The following is a 15,846-nucleotide window of genomic DNA, read 5'->3' as shown; positions in this document are numbered from 1 at the left end:
CTAAGTTTTTTTGTACCTTTGTTATGAATGCTCATTAAGTAATGTGAAAAAGAAACCGAAAATCAATTTATTTACTTTTTATAATTTTAATAAAAATTAATTTTTATTATGGTAACCCCACGTTAGTGGTTGAAATATATGCACATGGTCCCGCAACCTGCCACATAATAAATAATTTCTAAAAACATTTAATAATTTTTTGTTATTTAGTGCAATCAATTATTTATATTAATTTAAATGTGTAACATTAGTTTTTTTCTATTTTCTTAATTTACCAATTTATTTTCTTACATTTCTTAGACACATTTTTTCTCACTTTTTACCTTGCCACAAACGGCACACACGCTGACCACATGCTCTGCTGCGTCGATTTCAATAGTCGCAACTCAACGCAATTTACTATAAATATTGTAGTTCTGCGACAAGTAGTCTATAGTATTAACTTTGTCACTAAACACAGCAGAAGTTTGAAGCTTCACTCACTTCGCCTTTAAATCGGAGATTTTTGCAACATGAAAATTGCTGTAAGTCCGTGCACGTATTATCCTTTTGTTTTTGTGAAATTCGCTACCAGAAAAAGGACTTTTTAATTAAAAAACATTTGGCAAAAAAAGTTTATCGAAACACTTTCGTGTTCGTGGCAATTAAGTTGAAGTGAAGTCGCAAAAAATTTTGAATTATTTGGGCGCTCATGAAGTGCGAAAATTTGTTAATCAGCAGGTGTTGAAGGTTTTCATTTATAAATAACAATAACGTTGAAACGAAGAGTGGTTTTTTTGGGTAAAAAAAAATTGCAGGTTTTTATTATTCAAGAGAATTTAACTGGAATGTTTTCTAATATCTTTTTTGCTAGAAATTTAATCTGTTTTTTAATTTAACCTTGGCGTAGTATCCAAAATTAATACAAAAAAAAGTATTTTTTCAAGAAGTTTTTGTTTATAGTCATATTAAAAAATCTGGTCCGATATTATTGGAATTTCGCCAATAATGGGTTTATGTTTATGAAAGGCAGCCGAATCGCTGTCGAATGGAGATTTCTTCTTCATCTTTATTGGCGTAGACACCACTTACGCGGTTATAGCCGAATTAAAGGACACTCTATTTAGATTTCTAGGCCTTTGAAAGACCGGTAAGAATTTTACTTAGTTAAAAAGAGTTCATATACATAACATGAACTAAAAGGAGAATCCTCTGAAAAACGAAAATATTCTAACATAAGATATGTTTATTTTCTGTACTTTATTTTGCAACGAAAATCTGTTTCCGTCCTAGAAGTGGATTAAAATGGTATAGAGTTGCCACCCGCCCGAAAAAATTAAAAATATAAAACCGTCAGTATCATCTCCGCGTAAGCTTTAAATTTTTTTTGGTAGGATTGCCATCTTTTTAGAAACAGAAAACAGAAAATTTTCAAAATTTGTCTGTACGAAAGGTGTTTATGAAATAATTTCCGAATTTATACGTAGTTTTTTTTATAGACATACTTAAAAATAGAAAATTTCAAAATTAATTAATTGAGTAATTTTAAATGTTTAAATTAATTAATTAAAATTTTAATTAATATAAAAAATTTGAAAATTATTTAACTTTTGATTTCTAGTTTTAATTAATCAAATTAAGTTTAGTTAATTAAATTAAATTTTTAAATTTAAATATTACTTATATAATTAATTTAAAAAATTTTACTAAAAAAAATGTTTAACCCCGAAATTGAGATTATTTTTAAGATTTTGTAAATTATTTTTTATAACAATTAATATTTAAATTCAAAAATATAATTTAAGTAAATTAATTTTAATTAATTAAAATTTAAAATCAAAAATTAAATAATTTTAAATAAATTTTAACCCCAAAAATGGGACTAATTTTAAATTTTTTAAATTAATTAATTAAATTTTTAATTATGATAATAATTAATATAAAAAATTTAGAAATTATTTAATTTTTGGTTTTTAATTTTAATTAATGAAAATAAATTGTTAAATTTAAATATTAATTATTTTGATAATTAATTTAAAAAATCTAAAAATTAATACAATTTTCGGGGTTAAAAAATTATTTTTAATTCAATTCAGTATTTTTGAAAAAATTTTAAAACACTTTTTAATTAAGATTTTCGGTACTACAAAAATAATTAATTTGAATGCCTATTGAACTGATTTTTTAAAACATTATTTGCATCCCTTGATCTTTGGTAACCTTAAAGATTTCTTTGAAATTTGAAATTAAACAAAAATCATTTATATTCTCTTTCTCTACCACGCAGCTCATCGTACTCTTCGTCGCCAGCGTAGCCATGGCTGCACCCGCTGAGGAATCATCGGCAAAGGCGAAGCGCGGTCTTGCCTTGGGTCTGGGCTATCACGCACCATTGCTGACGCATTCAACAACCCATCTGGTGGCACCAACTGTCCTCCAATCGGCACCACTATTGCATGCACCCATAGTGCAAGCACCCATCGTGCATGCGCCAATTATTACGCAACATGCACCAATTTACACTTCGCACGCCATTTCGCATTCGATACTGCCTTCCTACCACTTGCCAGCCTATTCCGCGCTGCATCTCAAGTAAATTGCGTAAAGTTGTTGCAATTCAATTTGTTGCGGATGGCAAAGGTGTGGAAGTAAATGGCAACAACAACAAGTTATAAGAAAATATTTTACTAAAATAGCAACAGCAAAAGGTGAAGCATCAGTTGAGAGGAGTAAGGCAAGCAACAACAGCCGGGAATACAGCAAAAATCATGAACAATTCAAAAATAAAGTTTATTTTCAAAATAGATGGCAACGCTAATAATAACCAAACTGTTTTTTATTTTTAAAATTTTCTGTCAACAAAAGCTGGTTGTTTACTAGTGTGTGTTTCTTTTATTTAAAGTGCCTTGATGCCACACAATTTTTTCGCGAAGGCGGTTTTGTATAGCAAAATAAACACTTTGCAGTCTCAGAGCGGAGAAATAAAGCCTCTTATGCGTCAGTAATAGCTACAGCAACATCAACACTTTGTGGCTTCTTGTTTCTTTGGCTTTTGCTTCTCGGTTTACTTTATTTTACTTTCACTTGTTTACTTTTTGTTTTTTCTTTCTATTTTTTGACTTCTTTCTGTTTTTTTATCTTTCTCCCGACATTCGTAGATTCTGCTGATTTTTAAAATCCCTTTGAGAATTGCGGTTACGGCATAATGGATAATTTGTGACTAAGCTATGATAAAGAAGTCGTTTGCTTGTTACTTAAGATGTTTCTTTATGTTTCCCTTGTGGACATAAGAAGATGGTAATAGCTGAAGATATGTAGAGCATACTAGAACATTTTTTTAAGTTTCTTTGTGGAAATGTTAAGAACAATTTTAAGCGCGCATTTTAAAATTTAAGACTACTACATTTAACTGATTCAAAGGAGAGCGAGGTGTCATTGGTATACGTGATCTTTGATGTGACCGCTGTAATGTGTTGTGCCCTTTTGCCCTTTGGAACAACAGCAAATAAAATAATAAGAGATAGCATATAGGTTAGGTTTTGAGGTCTATCATAATAAGAATCTCACATGGACAGCTCAGAACAACGGTCCGTTGTGATACAGAAAACTCTTATATAATAGACCATAAAACCCGCATCGGCAAAGCGCTTTGAGCATATCACAAATATGTTGAGACGGCTAAAGTCAGTTTGGGCTATGTCTCCTGATTCGAAGGCTGACGGGATATTTCAAACTCAGTTTTTGGGGGAGGAATGAATCTTTCCTACTCACATTCCTTCATACAACTTTGACAATATGAGACCCATTTCAAATGGGTCGACTGAAGATATTTTGGTTAATGTTTTGGGTATGAAGCATCTCGGTGTTATACTTCTACCAAAAAACTTAAATCATTACTAGCGAAGAGGATTTATGAAGATGACGTGGAAACCACCCAACTGAAGGCCACTCCAAAAATGAGTGAATATCGAAAAAACTAAATTCACTACAGGCACAGAAGGCCATCGCAGCCGAGGCTTATAAAATGTACGAAAAATTGGTATAAATATTGGCACGCTTGTATTGGCTCAGGAAAAAACGATTGCACGTGAAAATGTGACAATCCGGGCTAAATTTGATCAGGCGGTAAATTTATATGAGGGTGGATATAAAGGACTACGAATTGAGGGCATGCATCTGGAATGTCCGGTCCCTTAATTGGGAAGGTGCCGCTGCCCAGCTGGTAGATGCCCTCGTAAAGATAAAGGCTGACATCACCGTCGTCCAAAAAATGCGATGGACGGGACAAGGACAGAGACGAGTAGGTCCTTGTGACTTTTACTACAGTGCCCATATAAAGGAGCGCAAGTTTGGTGTTGGATTCGTGGTGGGAGAGAGACTCCGTCGCCGAGTACTATCATTCACTCCGGAGAATGAACGTCTAGCCACAATCCGCATCAAAGCGAGGTTCTTCAACATATCGCTGATTTGCGCCCACGCCCCGATGGAAGAGAAGGACGATGAGGCCAAAGATGCTTTTTATGAGTGCTTGGAGCGCACTTATGAGAGATGCCCCCGCCACGATGTCAAAATCGTGCTTGGCGACTTCAACGCCAGGGTGGGCAAAGAAGGTATCTTTGGCACTACGGTCGGTAAATTCAGCCTCCACGAGGAAACATCCCCAAATGGGTTGAGGCTGATCGACTTCGCCGGGGTCCGAAATATGGTTATCTGTAGTACTAGATTCCAGCATAAGAAGATACATCAAGCTACCTGGCTGTCTCCGGATCGAGAAACCACCAACCAGATCGATCATGTTGTGATAGACGGAAGACACGTCTCCAGTGTTTTAGATGTGCGTGCGCTCCGAGGTCCTAACATCGACTCGGACCACTATATTGTTGCAGCCAAAATTCGCACCCGCCTCTGTGCAGCAAAAAACGCACGCCAACAAACACAAGGAAGGTTCGACGTCGAGAAGCTGCAATCACAACAGACAGCCGAACGATTTTCTACTCGGCTTGCACTCCTGCTCTCTGAGAGCACTCGTCAACAACTCGGTATAAGGGAACTGTAGGACGGCATTTCAAACTCCTTACGTACAGCTGCAACCGAAACCATTGGTTTTCAGAAAGTGCAAAAGAACAGCTGATACGACGAGTAGTGCCGTGTCGCAGCGTAGAGAAAACAGGCTGCCTACCTCGCAACGTTACGATCGACCACAACACGTGCGGGATGGGATAGATACCGAGAGTTGAAGAGGGAAGCGAGACGGATTTGTAGACAGAAAAAGAAAGAGACCGACACCGCTGGCCGACAGGGGTAATGCTCGAAAATTCTACGAAAATATGCGGCGACTTACAGAAGGATTCAAGACCGGAGCATACTCTTGTAGAACCCCCCAAGGTGATCTAGCCACCGATGCCCAGAGCATACTTAAATTATGGTGGGAACACTTCTCCAGCCTGCTGAATGGCAGTGAACGCACAACACCAGGAGAAGGCGAACCCGATACCCCAATCGAGGACGATGGAGCAGACGTTCCATTGCCCGACCATGAAGAAGTTCGAATAGCAATTGCCCGCCTGAAAAACAACAAAGCGGCAGGGACCGATGGATTGCCGGCCGAGCTATTCAAACACGGCGGCGAAGAACTGATAAGGACCATGCATCAGCTTCTTTGTAAAATATGGTCGGATGAAAGCATGCCCAACGATTGGAATTTAAGTGTGCTATGCCCAATCCATAAAAAAGGAGACCCCACAATCTGCGCCAACTACCGTGGGATAAGCCTCCTCAACATCGCGTACAAGGTTCTATCGAGCGTATTGTGTGAAAGATTAAAGCCCACCGTCAACAAACTGATTGGACCTTATCAGTGTGGCTTTAGACCTGGTAAATCAACAACCGACCAGATATTCACCATGCGCCAAATCTTGGAAAAGACCCGTGAAAGGAGAATCGACACTCACCACCTATTCGTCGATTTCAAAGCTGCTTTCGACGGCACGAAAAGGAGCTGCCTTTATGCCGCGATGTCTGAATTTGGTATCCCCGCAAAACTAATACAGCTGTTGGAGCAAAACATAACGCGTGTCTTTTACAAGTTACCAGTCGAAATGCTCGAACGAGTCATCTAAAATTGGACTTAACGAATGGACGGTATGAGACGTATGAGTCGGGGCAATATTTGAAAGCGATAATCGTCAAGAAATAAATGCCAAAGAATGTTCTTTCGAATGATAAGAAACATTTCTCATTCATTTTAAAAATTCTGTGTTTTTTCTTTAAAGAAGTAGGAAACCTCGAAATGGATCATCATTTACATAACTTAAAGTAACGATTAGGTTCCCACATATGATAAAATTATTAACATTCCTCTCCGAAAAATCCATTTTAAAAAAATTGTCTAGTAATTTTGACTAAAATATAATATATAATATAATTGCTGCTTACACCGACGCTAGTTATTTGACATTGCGTGCAAGTAAATAGAACTTACACCAACAATTAAAGTCAAAAGTAAGGCGACACTAAAAAATACACTAACAATCATCTCAGTCATCAGCAGTGATGTTAGATGGAAACATTTCGCAAAAGGTATCAACAATTTAAGAGGCATTAACCCATATTGCCACTTCAACGCATGGCATTGCTTTGATGTTTGCAATCAACAATACAGTTACTAAAAATGAAAACAACAGCAATAACAACCGCACTTAAAGCAAACGATTCAATACCAAGGTGGCAACAGTAATTGTGAGAAAGGTGCCATTCAAAACGGCGGTGATGATTGCGTGTGGCGGTTGCAAAGAAAGCGCTTGAAAAATATAGCTTGTTGGAAACACATTCTACATACATAGGTACATCTGTACATCAATACACTTAGAACTTATAAACGAAAGCAGACAGCAGAGAGCGAAGCATCAAAGCTAAAAACGGTCGTAGGGTTACATTCCACGCAATAAAGGTGCATGAAGGAATCGTCAAAAATATATTGACTGTAAACGTTGTGAAGTCAAGTCAAGTACGAATGAAGGCACGTCTTTGCTTGGGTTTTTATGTAAAGGTGTAAATTGAAATCCAAACTGGCTTATCCGTTTGGGTTTACTTCCGTTTCCGTAATACATGTTTGTATATGAAAGCGCGTTACAATTCAACTTTGATTTGCACCTTAAATCTTGAATCTTAAGCCGATATTGCCTACTGAGTGTAAGAGAAGCGACAAATTGGCGTATTGATTGTTGCCAATCTCACAGTGGGCTTGAATTCACCAAATTTGTGAACAAATTGTTATCATGTTGTTGTTATGAAAATCTGCGATTTTTCTCATATGAGGTCTAGTAATAATAAATCCAATATTTTATGCATTAAAATGATTTCAATTAGCTATACTAACTAGAATAATTTAGGTCAAATATGCACCGTGGGTAACTTGTTGCCACATTGCAGGTATTTTCAGAATGCCACTCTCACAGAAGCCCCTCTTTGCTGTTGAAAAAAAACTGGGACAGTTTTCATAAACTTCTCTCTAGGCAAATTTTTCACCCGAAAAATCATTAACCATAGTCAGGAACTCATAGTAATCTCTGGATGTTAGGTGCAGACTAAATGAGGATGCCTGACCATGTGGTTGATGTGGCGTCAGTAAACATTACTGGAGTAATTTCGAGGAATGGTGCCGAGTTGACAGTTCTTGGATGGATAAAAATCCCGTGTCCGAGATATATACTATCGATGTGTGTGGCCTAACGTTGTCCAGGTGGAACACAATTTCTGTCCTATTGGCTAAAGCTAAGCGCTTCTGTACGATTTTTTCCTTCAAAAGGTCCATTCGCAGTACAAGTCCGTATTAAGAGTTTGACCGTAGAGGAGTAGTATATAGCAGATTATTAATCTCCATAATTTAAACGATATTTTCGACAAGTGGGCTCCCAAAGCTTGGTGCATCGTAAACGTCAAAATTGAACGACGGTGAGGACCCCGAAATCGCGCATAATTGGATGCTGCAGTACAAGAACAATAAAAACTATTCATATTTTCAAATAACGCATAATTGGATGCTGCAGTACTGCAGTACAATAAACAATATAGTACAATAAACACTATTCATATTTTCAGCTATTTGTCTTGTTTTTTCGCCTTTCTCGAAGAAACTCTGCAAAATATCCTCCCTTTATCTTTGTTCGTGTTTTCTTTGATGAAGTCAGGGCAATCCTGAAAGGTATATACGGGCCTGAACCCTTAAGGTAACTAAGTATCCATCTTCTCAACAAAGTCTGAAAAGGTTCACCAACTCTTGAAGGGAGAGTTAAAGTATGGACCTTCTTATGAAAATGAAAAAAACGGTCGTAACTCAGATGGTCCAGCAACCTCACTATACTATTATAAAAAATGGGACTCACCTCCATCTGGAGGCTCGTTGAGAATGTCTACACTTTTATAAAAGCTCATACTTTAAAATTTTTGTGTCACGGCATTTGCTATTTTCTGAAGTAAAACACAGTGGCGAAACTATTTCCATTTCCTTCACTTAGATACATATACTTTAAGTAGCTAAGCAAACGAATACTATACCCTAACATGGATTTTAGCAAAAACACTTCATGCACAATTCCTGTTTTATCTGTCTAATTGGCACTCCAAATGGTGAAAAGTTGTTAAGTGTATCAGTTTTGAGTTTCTAAAATCATCGATGGCAGGTGCTTCTTCACTTTGAAGTTTTAAAGTATCTCACGGGTTTTTAATTAAGAGTGGTACTATGTTTGTAGAAACTTTGACATAGAAAACTTTGAAACTTTTACATCCGATGACACATAAGATCTCAAGATAAATTGTATTTACAAAATCAATTAAGAGACAGAATGAAAGTTAGGTTAGGTTTCGCAAATCTTAATAACTGTCAGTGATTCTGTTAAACTTAATCATATGTGATACTTAAATTCAGATTACACAAAAACCAAGGTGGCAGAACAAATATCTCCTCATGATAAAATACAAGAGAGGAGTATGAGAATTCCAATGTTATGCCGCTACTACAACAATAATAAATACAACAACACTTTTAGAGCATTGGATTACCGCTTCCAGAGAACATTTTTCTCTTGTATTTCATACTCAATCCGAAGCACCGAAAGTAATTTTGAGTCGAATTGTAATTGATGGCTTGAAAAAGTGAGTTAGGTGATGAAATTTCGGAATTTCTTCACCAAAAAATTTCAATTCTTCTTCTGCCCTATACGAAATCTTTTTGGACCACAATTTTCTGTTTATATACAAAACAAGAAAAACTCGATTTATAGCCACAACATGTGTTAAACTTTTCAATTTTCAATATTTTATTTGGGAGTGTAAATTTGAATAGTTCAACTTGAAATTTTATATTGAAAGCAAACAGATATGAAAGTTTCATAAGTTATAACAAACCGAAAACAAAGCATTGGCAATTGTAATTGCGTAGAGTCATTTTTGTATGTAATCCAACAAAAATTAAAAAGAATGTGTACAAATTTATGATTTTATGGTTCTGAACAATTTTATATAAAACGACTTAATTTCCAACGAAAAATTCAAATAATAACAATAATAAAAGATAGATAAACAGTTTAAAGTGATATTCACTAGAAATGTTGATGTTGAACTCTGTTTCTAGAAATAATCACACTCTATGATATTCGTGGAATGAAATGTTAAGACTTTTAGTTTGAAAAAATTTATATATTTATTTATACATATATTGCATATGAATTATTAACACTTCACTTACATCAACAAGCGATAGATGAATTGTAATTTAGTTTCAATTGAAAAAGCTTCGAATGGAAAATGTAGTTAGCAGGCAATTTTGTAAATATTGCAAACAAAATTACCTTAAACTTTGTAAAAATAGAACTAAGATACGCATATAGTTCGAGATGTTGTGGTGGTTGGTGAAAAATAGGGTTAATTCGAAACCAGTAGGAAGGGTCAGGAGAAGCCCAAATAACTCTAAAACTGAATCAGACCATAAATTAAATAAGTGCGTAAATTTATGATGAACTCTTCAAGATCTTTACATGTAGATCGCCAGCATGGGTACTACTGATACCATTTTAGTAATGTTTTGAATAATTAAATCGTTATTTTGAAATTTTTAAATAAATATTCCAAATATATTTTCAGTTACAGCCTTCTAAAGAACAATAAAGAAAGACAGTATTCTAAATTGTAGCCGCTTAGTTCAGTTCTACTAGTTTATCTGTAAACGCAATTTTCTCAAAAAAAGGATTTTAGAATTTGCTCATTAATTCAATGACTACTCGGAGACCAACGATCTGAATACTAAAACATTTTTTCGCATGTTCTCAATATAGTTTTCCACATAAAAACCCTCCAGTTTGTTGATCGCGTACAACTCGAGGCATACTGTTCATTATTAAAAAAAGAAATATATAATAGTTTAAAATTCTCAAAAAACTCTTTTTTATACAGTTAGGTTATGACACTTTATCCGATTACTTTATATCGGGGGATTATTCGAAGTGATACCGAGATAAAAAGAGATAAGTAATCTTACAATTCCAAAACGATGGTTGCTTCTTAAAAAGTAATTCATTTATAACGGTTGGACCGTTTCACATCGGTTTTGTTTTTCTGCGGTTCAATAAGCAAACAAATAATTAGAGGGTTGCCACCTGTTAAAAAATAATTCATTTATAGTCGTTTAACCTTTTCGCATTGCTTTTATTTTTCTGCAGTTCAATAAGTAAAAAAAATACTAGAGTGTTGCCACCTGTTCAAAAATAATTAATATATAACCGAGCCGGTTAGCATCGTTTTTATTTTTCCATGGTTCAATAAGTAAAAACATTAATAGAGGGTTGCCACCTGTTTGAAAACAATATTTCAAAAACATATTTGAGAAGAAGAAATTCTACGATATGATTATGCATTTAAAAAAATTGGAGAAAGCTTACAGTTCAAACATTTTTTTTTTGGATGGGGTTGCCAATTGCTACAAAAGAATTCAGTGAGCTTCGTCTTAATTTTTCTGTGATTTAAAACAAGAAAAATTTAGAGGGTTACCACTTCTTTTCAATATATTATTATTTTTACGTCGAATAAATGTATAGGTTTAAAAAAGAGAACAAAATTAATTTCTTAGAAGGATTGTTACTTGGTTCAAAAGTGTGTTATAGGTATACAGTTAGCTATGGTTGATTGGGATATCTTTTTAGTTTTTTCAATATACTACTAGAATGGCAAAAAAATATCAAAAGTTGCCACCTGTTAGAAAATTTTACATCAATTATTATTAAAGCAGTTAAAGGAACTATTAAAGAGGTTACAGGAAGCTTAAAGCTGATTTAGAGATTTAAAAACGACCTTCATTTTAAAAGCGCGCATAAAAGTATGCTTCGGTTTATGGAGCTTGCATAGGGTTATTGTGTGAGTTTGAAAATAATTACCGCTGATGTTTTAATTAAAGTGGATTATGGGATTCAATGAGTTCTCTAAAGCTAAGCACTTTCTAATTTTCATTTCATTTTTCAAAAACAACGAAAGTAGATTAGTGTTTCAAACACGATGCTTCATGCCTAAAAGACAAAGTTCGACTTCTCTAGCTAAAACTCTAATTCTTGTGTCACCCTATTTGTAAGCTTTATGTATTATGTCAGTCATTTAAATCCAACATATGCAAATATCGTCACCTAAATGCAAAACAACGTATCCTCAAAAAATCGAAAATCGCTATCAAATATAATAACCAATATAGAACCATTTTACAACTCAAACTCAAATTTTTTTTCAATATGATTGTATGATGAACATAACCATTTTATAAGCAAAACTCACATTTTATTTCAATATGAGTAGTTTTTATTATAACATTTTTCTTTCGCCTGTAAACTTATGAGAAGTGAAGCTACGTTACTTTGCATTTTAAGTGGCGATATGTAAATATCCACCCAAAATATTTGAGTATTAAAAATTAAAAATATTGATATACTCATTCACTTTAGTAAAAAATATTTCCAATGCTCAAGGAGGCATCAGTTGGGGAATTATAATAAATCTGCTTAAGGTTGCATTAAGTGCTCAAAGTTTTAAGTAGCCGCAAGCTTTATTCAAATTCTGGAAATTCGGTTAAGGATTACATGAAAATTCTGTGAATACTTGAATTTACATATAACGGGTGATTTTTTGAGGTTAGGATTTTCATGCATTAGTATTTGACAGATCACGTGGGATTTCAGACATGGTGTCAAAGAGAAAGATGCTCAGTATGCTTTGACATTTCATCATGAATAGACTTACTAACGAGCAACGCTTGCAAATCATTGAATTTTATTACCAAAATCAGTGTTCGGTTCGAAATGTGTTTCGCGCGCGTGCTTTGTTCAGCGATGAGGCTCATTTCTGGTTGAATGGCTACGTAAATAAGCAAAATTGCCGCATTTGGGGTGAAGAGCAACCAGAAGCCGTTCAAGAACTGCCCATGCATCCCGAAAAATGTGGTTTGTACGCTGGTGGAATCATTGGACCGTATTTTTTCAAAGATGCTGTTGGACGCAACGTTACGGTGAATGGCGATCGCTATCGTTCGATGCTAACAAACTTTTTGTTGCCAAAAATGGAAGAACTGAACTTGGTTGACATGTGGTTTCAACAAGATGGCGCTACATGCCACACAGCTCGCGATTCTATGGCCATTTTGAGGGAAAACTTCGGACAACAATTCATCTCAAGAAATGGACCCGTAAGTTGGCCACCAAGATCATGCGATTTAACGCCTTTAGACTATTTTTTGTGGGGCTACGTCAAGTCTAAAGTCTACAGAAATAAGCCAGCAACTATTCCAGCTTTGGAAGACAACATTTCCGAAGAAATTCGGGCTATTCCGGCCGAAATGCTCGAAAAAGTTGCCCAAAATTGGACTTTCCGAATGGACCACCTAAGACGCAGCCGCGGTCAACATTTAAATGAAATTATCTTCAAAAAGTAAATGTCATGAACCAATCTAACGTTTCAAATAAAGAACCGATGAGATTTTGCAAATTTTATGCGTTTTTTTTTAAAAAAAAGTTATCAAGCTCTTAAAAAATCACCCTTTAGTATATTGTATGTGATTCAAATGTACTTAGTATTTAAAAATTTACAGAGAGCTTAACTTACCACAAATTCGATAGTTTTTCTGTAATAGAAACAATAAGGATACAGTAATTAAAAATTAGTTTTAAAAATAATTTTGGCATATATTTATAAGAAATGATAACTTTGTAGTGGAAAATTAGCTAGAAGAGAAGTATTGGGCAGAATATTTCAATTAACTATTTTAAACGCATTTATTTTTTAAGATTTAAAGAACAAAATGCATATAAAAGTGATACATTTTTAATACTTCAAACAAAAAAATTTAAACTTCAGCTGCACCTAAGCTTAAGTTCCCTTCACACCTGCATTTTGTATAGTAAAAAAAATGTAAACAAAAATCTTTATATTGATTTTGATCGGTCCGTTTGTATGACAGCTATATGCTATAGTTGACCAATCTGAACAATTTAATCAGAGGTTATAGCGATAGCTTTGACAAAACTCTGTGCCAAATTTTGTGAAGATATTGTGACAAATAAAAAAGTTTTCCTTACAAAGACTTGAGTTTGATCGGTCAGTTTGTATGACAGCTATATGCTATAATTGCTCAATATCGGCGATTGCGTCAAATAAGCAGCTTCTTGGTGAGATAAAGTCGTATGCAAAATTTCAAATTGATTTACTTGAATCTTTTTCACTTTAATACCATAAACATAAAGCAAATTGTACTTACAGCGATGGCAACCAGTGCGTATGAGCAACCTCAAAAACGTTCGAAAAAGGAAAGATAGCAAAGTCCATACAAAGGAAACAAAATCAAATATTTTTTGTATAAAACCATTAGTATATTGATTAATCTCTATACAATTAAAAAAACAACAACAATCAATATCAACTGAAATAAGCACTAACAGAGCAGAAGATTCCATGAAATGTATGTGAAGATATAAATGCATAAATAGCCCAAAATTGAGTCAAATGTACACGTTTTTGACAAAATATTTACTCAATACTTGTTGTTACCTTATACTTACTAATTACTAAGCGGATTAGGTTTCAGAATTTTTTTTATATATGTATGTAAATGATTGAGGTTAAGTAAACTTTCAACGGCTGACAGGAATTATAAAAAGCTATGTAAAGTACTCTACGATATCCTCTGTTATAATGATTTAATTATTATTTATGCGCTTTACATCATCCAAAGCCATCATACGAGTACTTAAAAGCATAAAGAAAATTAAAAATTCCATAATTTCCTTAATAAAGAAATAAAAATAATTATGAAAAATTCACTTAAAATTACCCAAATCAACTGTAAGAAATTAGCAATTTAATCCTAGAGCCACATAATATGTAAAATTTTACAAGGAACTCGAGAAAATTGTAAGGAAAAACCAAAATTGTAAACTGCAAATAAACTGAAGTTCAATTTTCTATTCTAACGGTGCTCGAGCAATATTCGCTGTCATGCTTAGCTGCCTCACGCTGCTGTCAACTGAAATTTTGATTAGGGTTTGAATTTACTTAGCGCCTGCGGATATGGGCAAATAAATACATTACTGAAAACTGAAGGCTGAAAAATTGCATTAACACTAACGCACATTAACGTCAAACTCATAATTTCGTTTGACGCAGTGAAAAATGTTATTAATTTTGGGCGTAGTAAAGGCAACACACGAGTTTCGATATTTTTCACATCTGCTCTACTTTGCGCTTGATTATAATAGAAATTGTTTACAGAAGTGGAAAAAAACAAAAACAATACATATGTGTACATATGTATGTATTGGCTGTGAAAAATAATTGTTTTCTTTTCTTCGATGAAATATTAGCCACTTTCCACTTTCGGTAGCGAGAAAATTGAAGTAATTTCCAGTTTGTCAACTTATCAATAATATCAACCAAAGACATTGTGCAATCAAATGAGTGCAAAAATACAAAAAACATAATATTGCATGTGTTGGAAAATTTTTTATTCCAGCACAGTATGTTGAGTTAAGGAATTTTGCCTTTCTTTATTTGCTAGCTCTATTGGAATTGGGAGAGATAATATAAGAATTGCTTATTCTATATATGTATATAAACAAATATATCGGAGAAAAATAGTTCACTTTCGTCCTAAAAGTTGCCACTTGAAAAAAAAAAAGAAATTTGGCGATTTATTGCATTTTTGCAAAATATTACTCATACGCCATGCACACCTTTGATATATGCTGTACGATTTCGTTGCAAATATAATATGGTGGTCATTGGAATTGAATTGAAATATTATAATTCAAAAGATAAAAATGTAAATTTAACCAGAAAAAACAGAAAAAACGTTTACTCACCCAGAAATGGGTCTTGGTCGGCCACTTTGTGTGGCGGCTACAGTAGAGGCCTAATTTTTTCGGAGTTTGTCTCAAAAACTGAAAGAACAAGGACATAGCTAACGCAGTTCAACTCGACACGTTGATTATTTATATACGTATATTAGGTTGTCAACAATCCTTTCCGCTTTTTTCCTCTTTATTCAATGCTTTACAAAAAGTGTTACAGTGATCGGATTTAGTTCAAATATGCGCCGTTGCAAAATTTCGCTCCAAACGAAGATGACACACCCTTACACGTCCTATTTACTTTCATCTCTTCACATTTCTATTTTTCATTTGTCTACACAACGGGTGTAAAACAAAGGCAAACAAAGCCCCATTGCAGTTATTTCAATAACATTTTTGGTCGGTCTTTTGGTTTCATACACATACAATGCCGAAATGGCATTCCGCGCAGCGGAACTCGCACAAATGAGATATTCGCCGCATGACTGCATTG

General features: G+C 34.3%; 2 protein-coding genes across 4 annotated transcripts in view; one reads left to right on the top strand and one right to left on the bottom strand.

The window, feature by feature from the left end:
* The window catches only part of LOC105229117 (G-protein coupled receptor dmsr-1), a 283,338-nt gene that overhangs the window by 59,007 nt on the left and 208,485 nt on the right, over positions 1–15,846 (bottom strand). For all 3 annotated transcript variants that reach the window (XM_049453470.1, XM_049453471.1, XM_049453469.1), the window contains one exon: positions 13,114–13,132. The gene's annotated coding sequence lies outside the window, so the exon portion shown is untranslated. The remainder of the gene's footprint in view (positions 1–13,113; positions 13,133–15,846) is intronic.
* LOC105229118 (uncharacterized) lies at positions 315–3,403 on the top strand. The gene is made up of 2 exons (XM_011209209.2): positions 315–524; positions 2,267–3,403. Exons 1-2 carry the CDS (start codon positions 513–515, stop codon positions 2,573–2,575), a joined length of 321 nt encoding a protein of 106 aa, XP_011207511.2. The 5' UTR covers positions 315–512; the 3' UTR covers positions 2,576–3,403.

This window comes from Bactrocera dorsalis, chromosome 3 (genome assembly GCF_023373825.1).
Source record: "Bactrocera dorsalis isolate Fly_Bdor chromosome 3, ASM2337382v1, whole genome shotgun sequence".
Taxonomy (NCBI): Eukaryota; Metazoa; Arthropoda; class Insecta; order Diptera; family Tephritidae; genus Bactrocera; species Bactrocera dorsalis.
The sequence above is the reverse complement of the archived record's forward strand: the minus strand, read 5'-3'. Positions and strand labels throughout refer to the sequence as shown.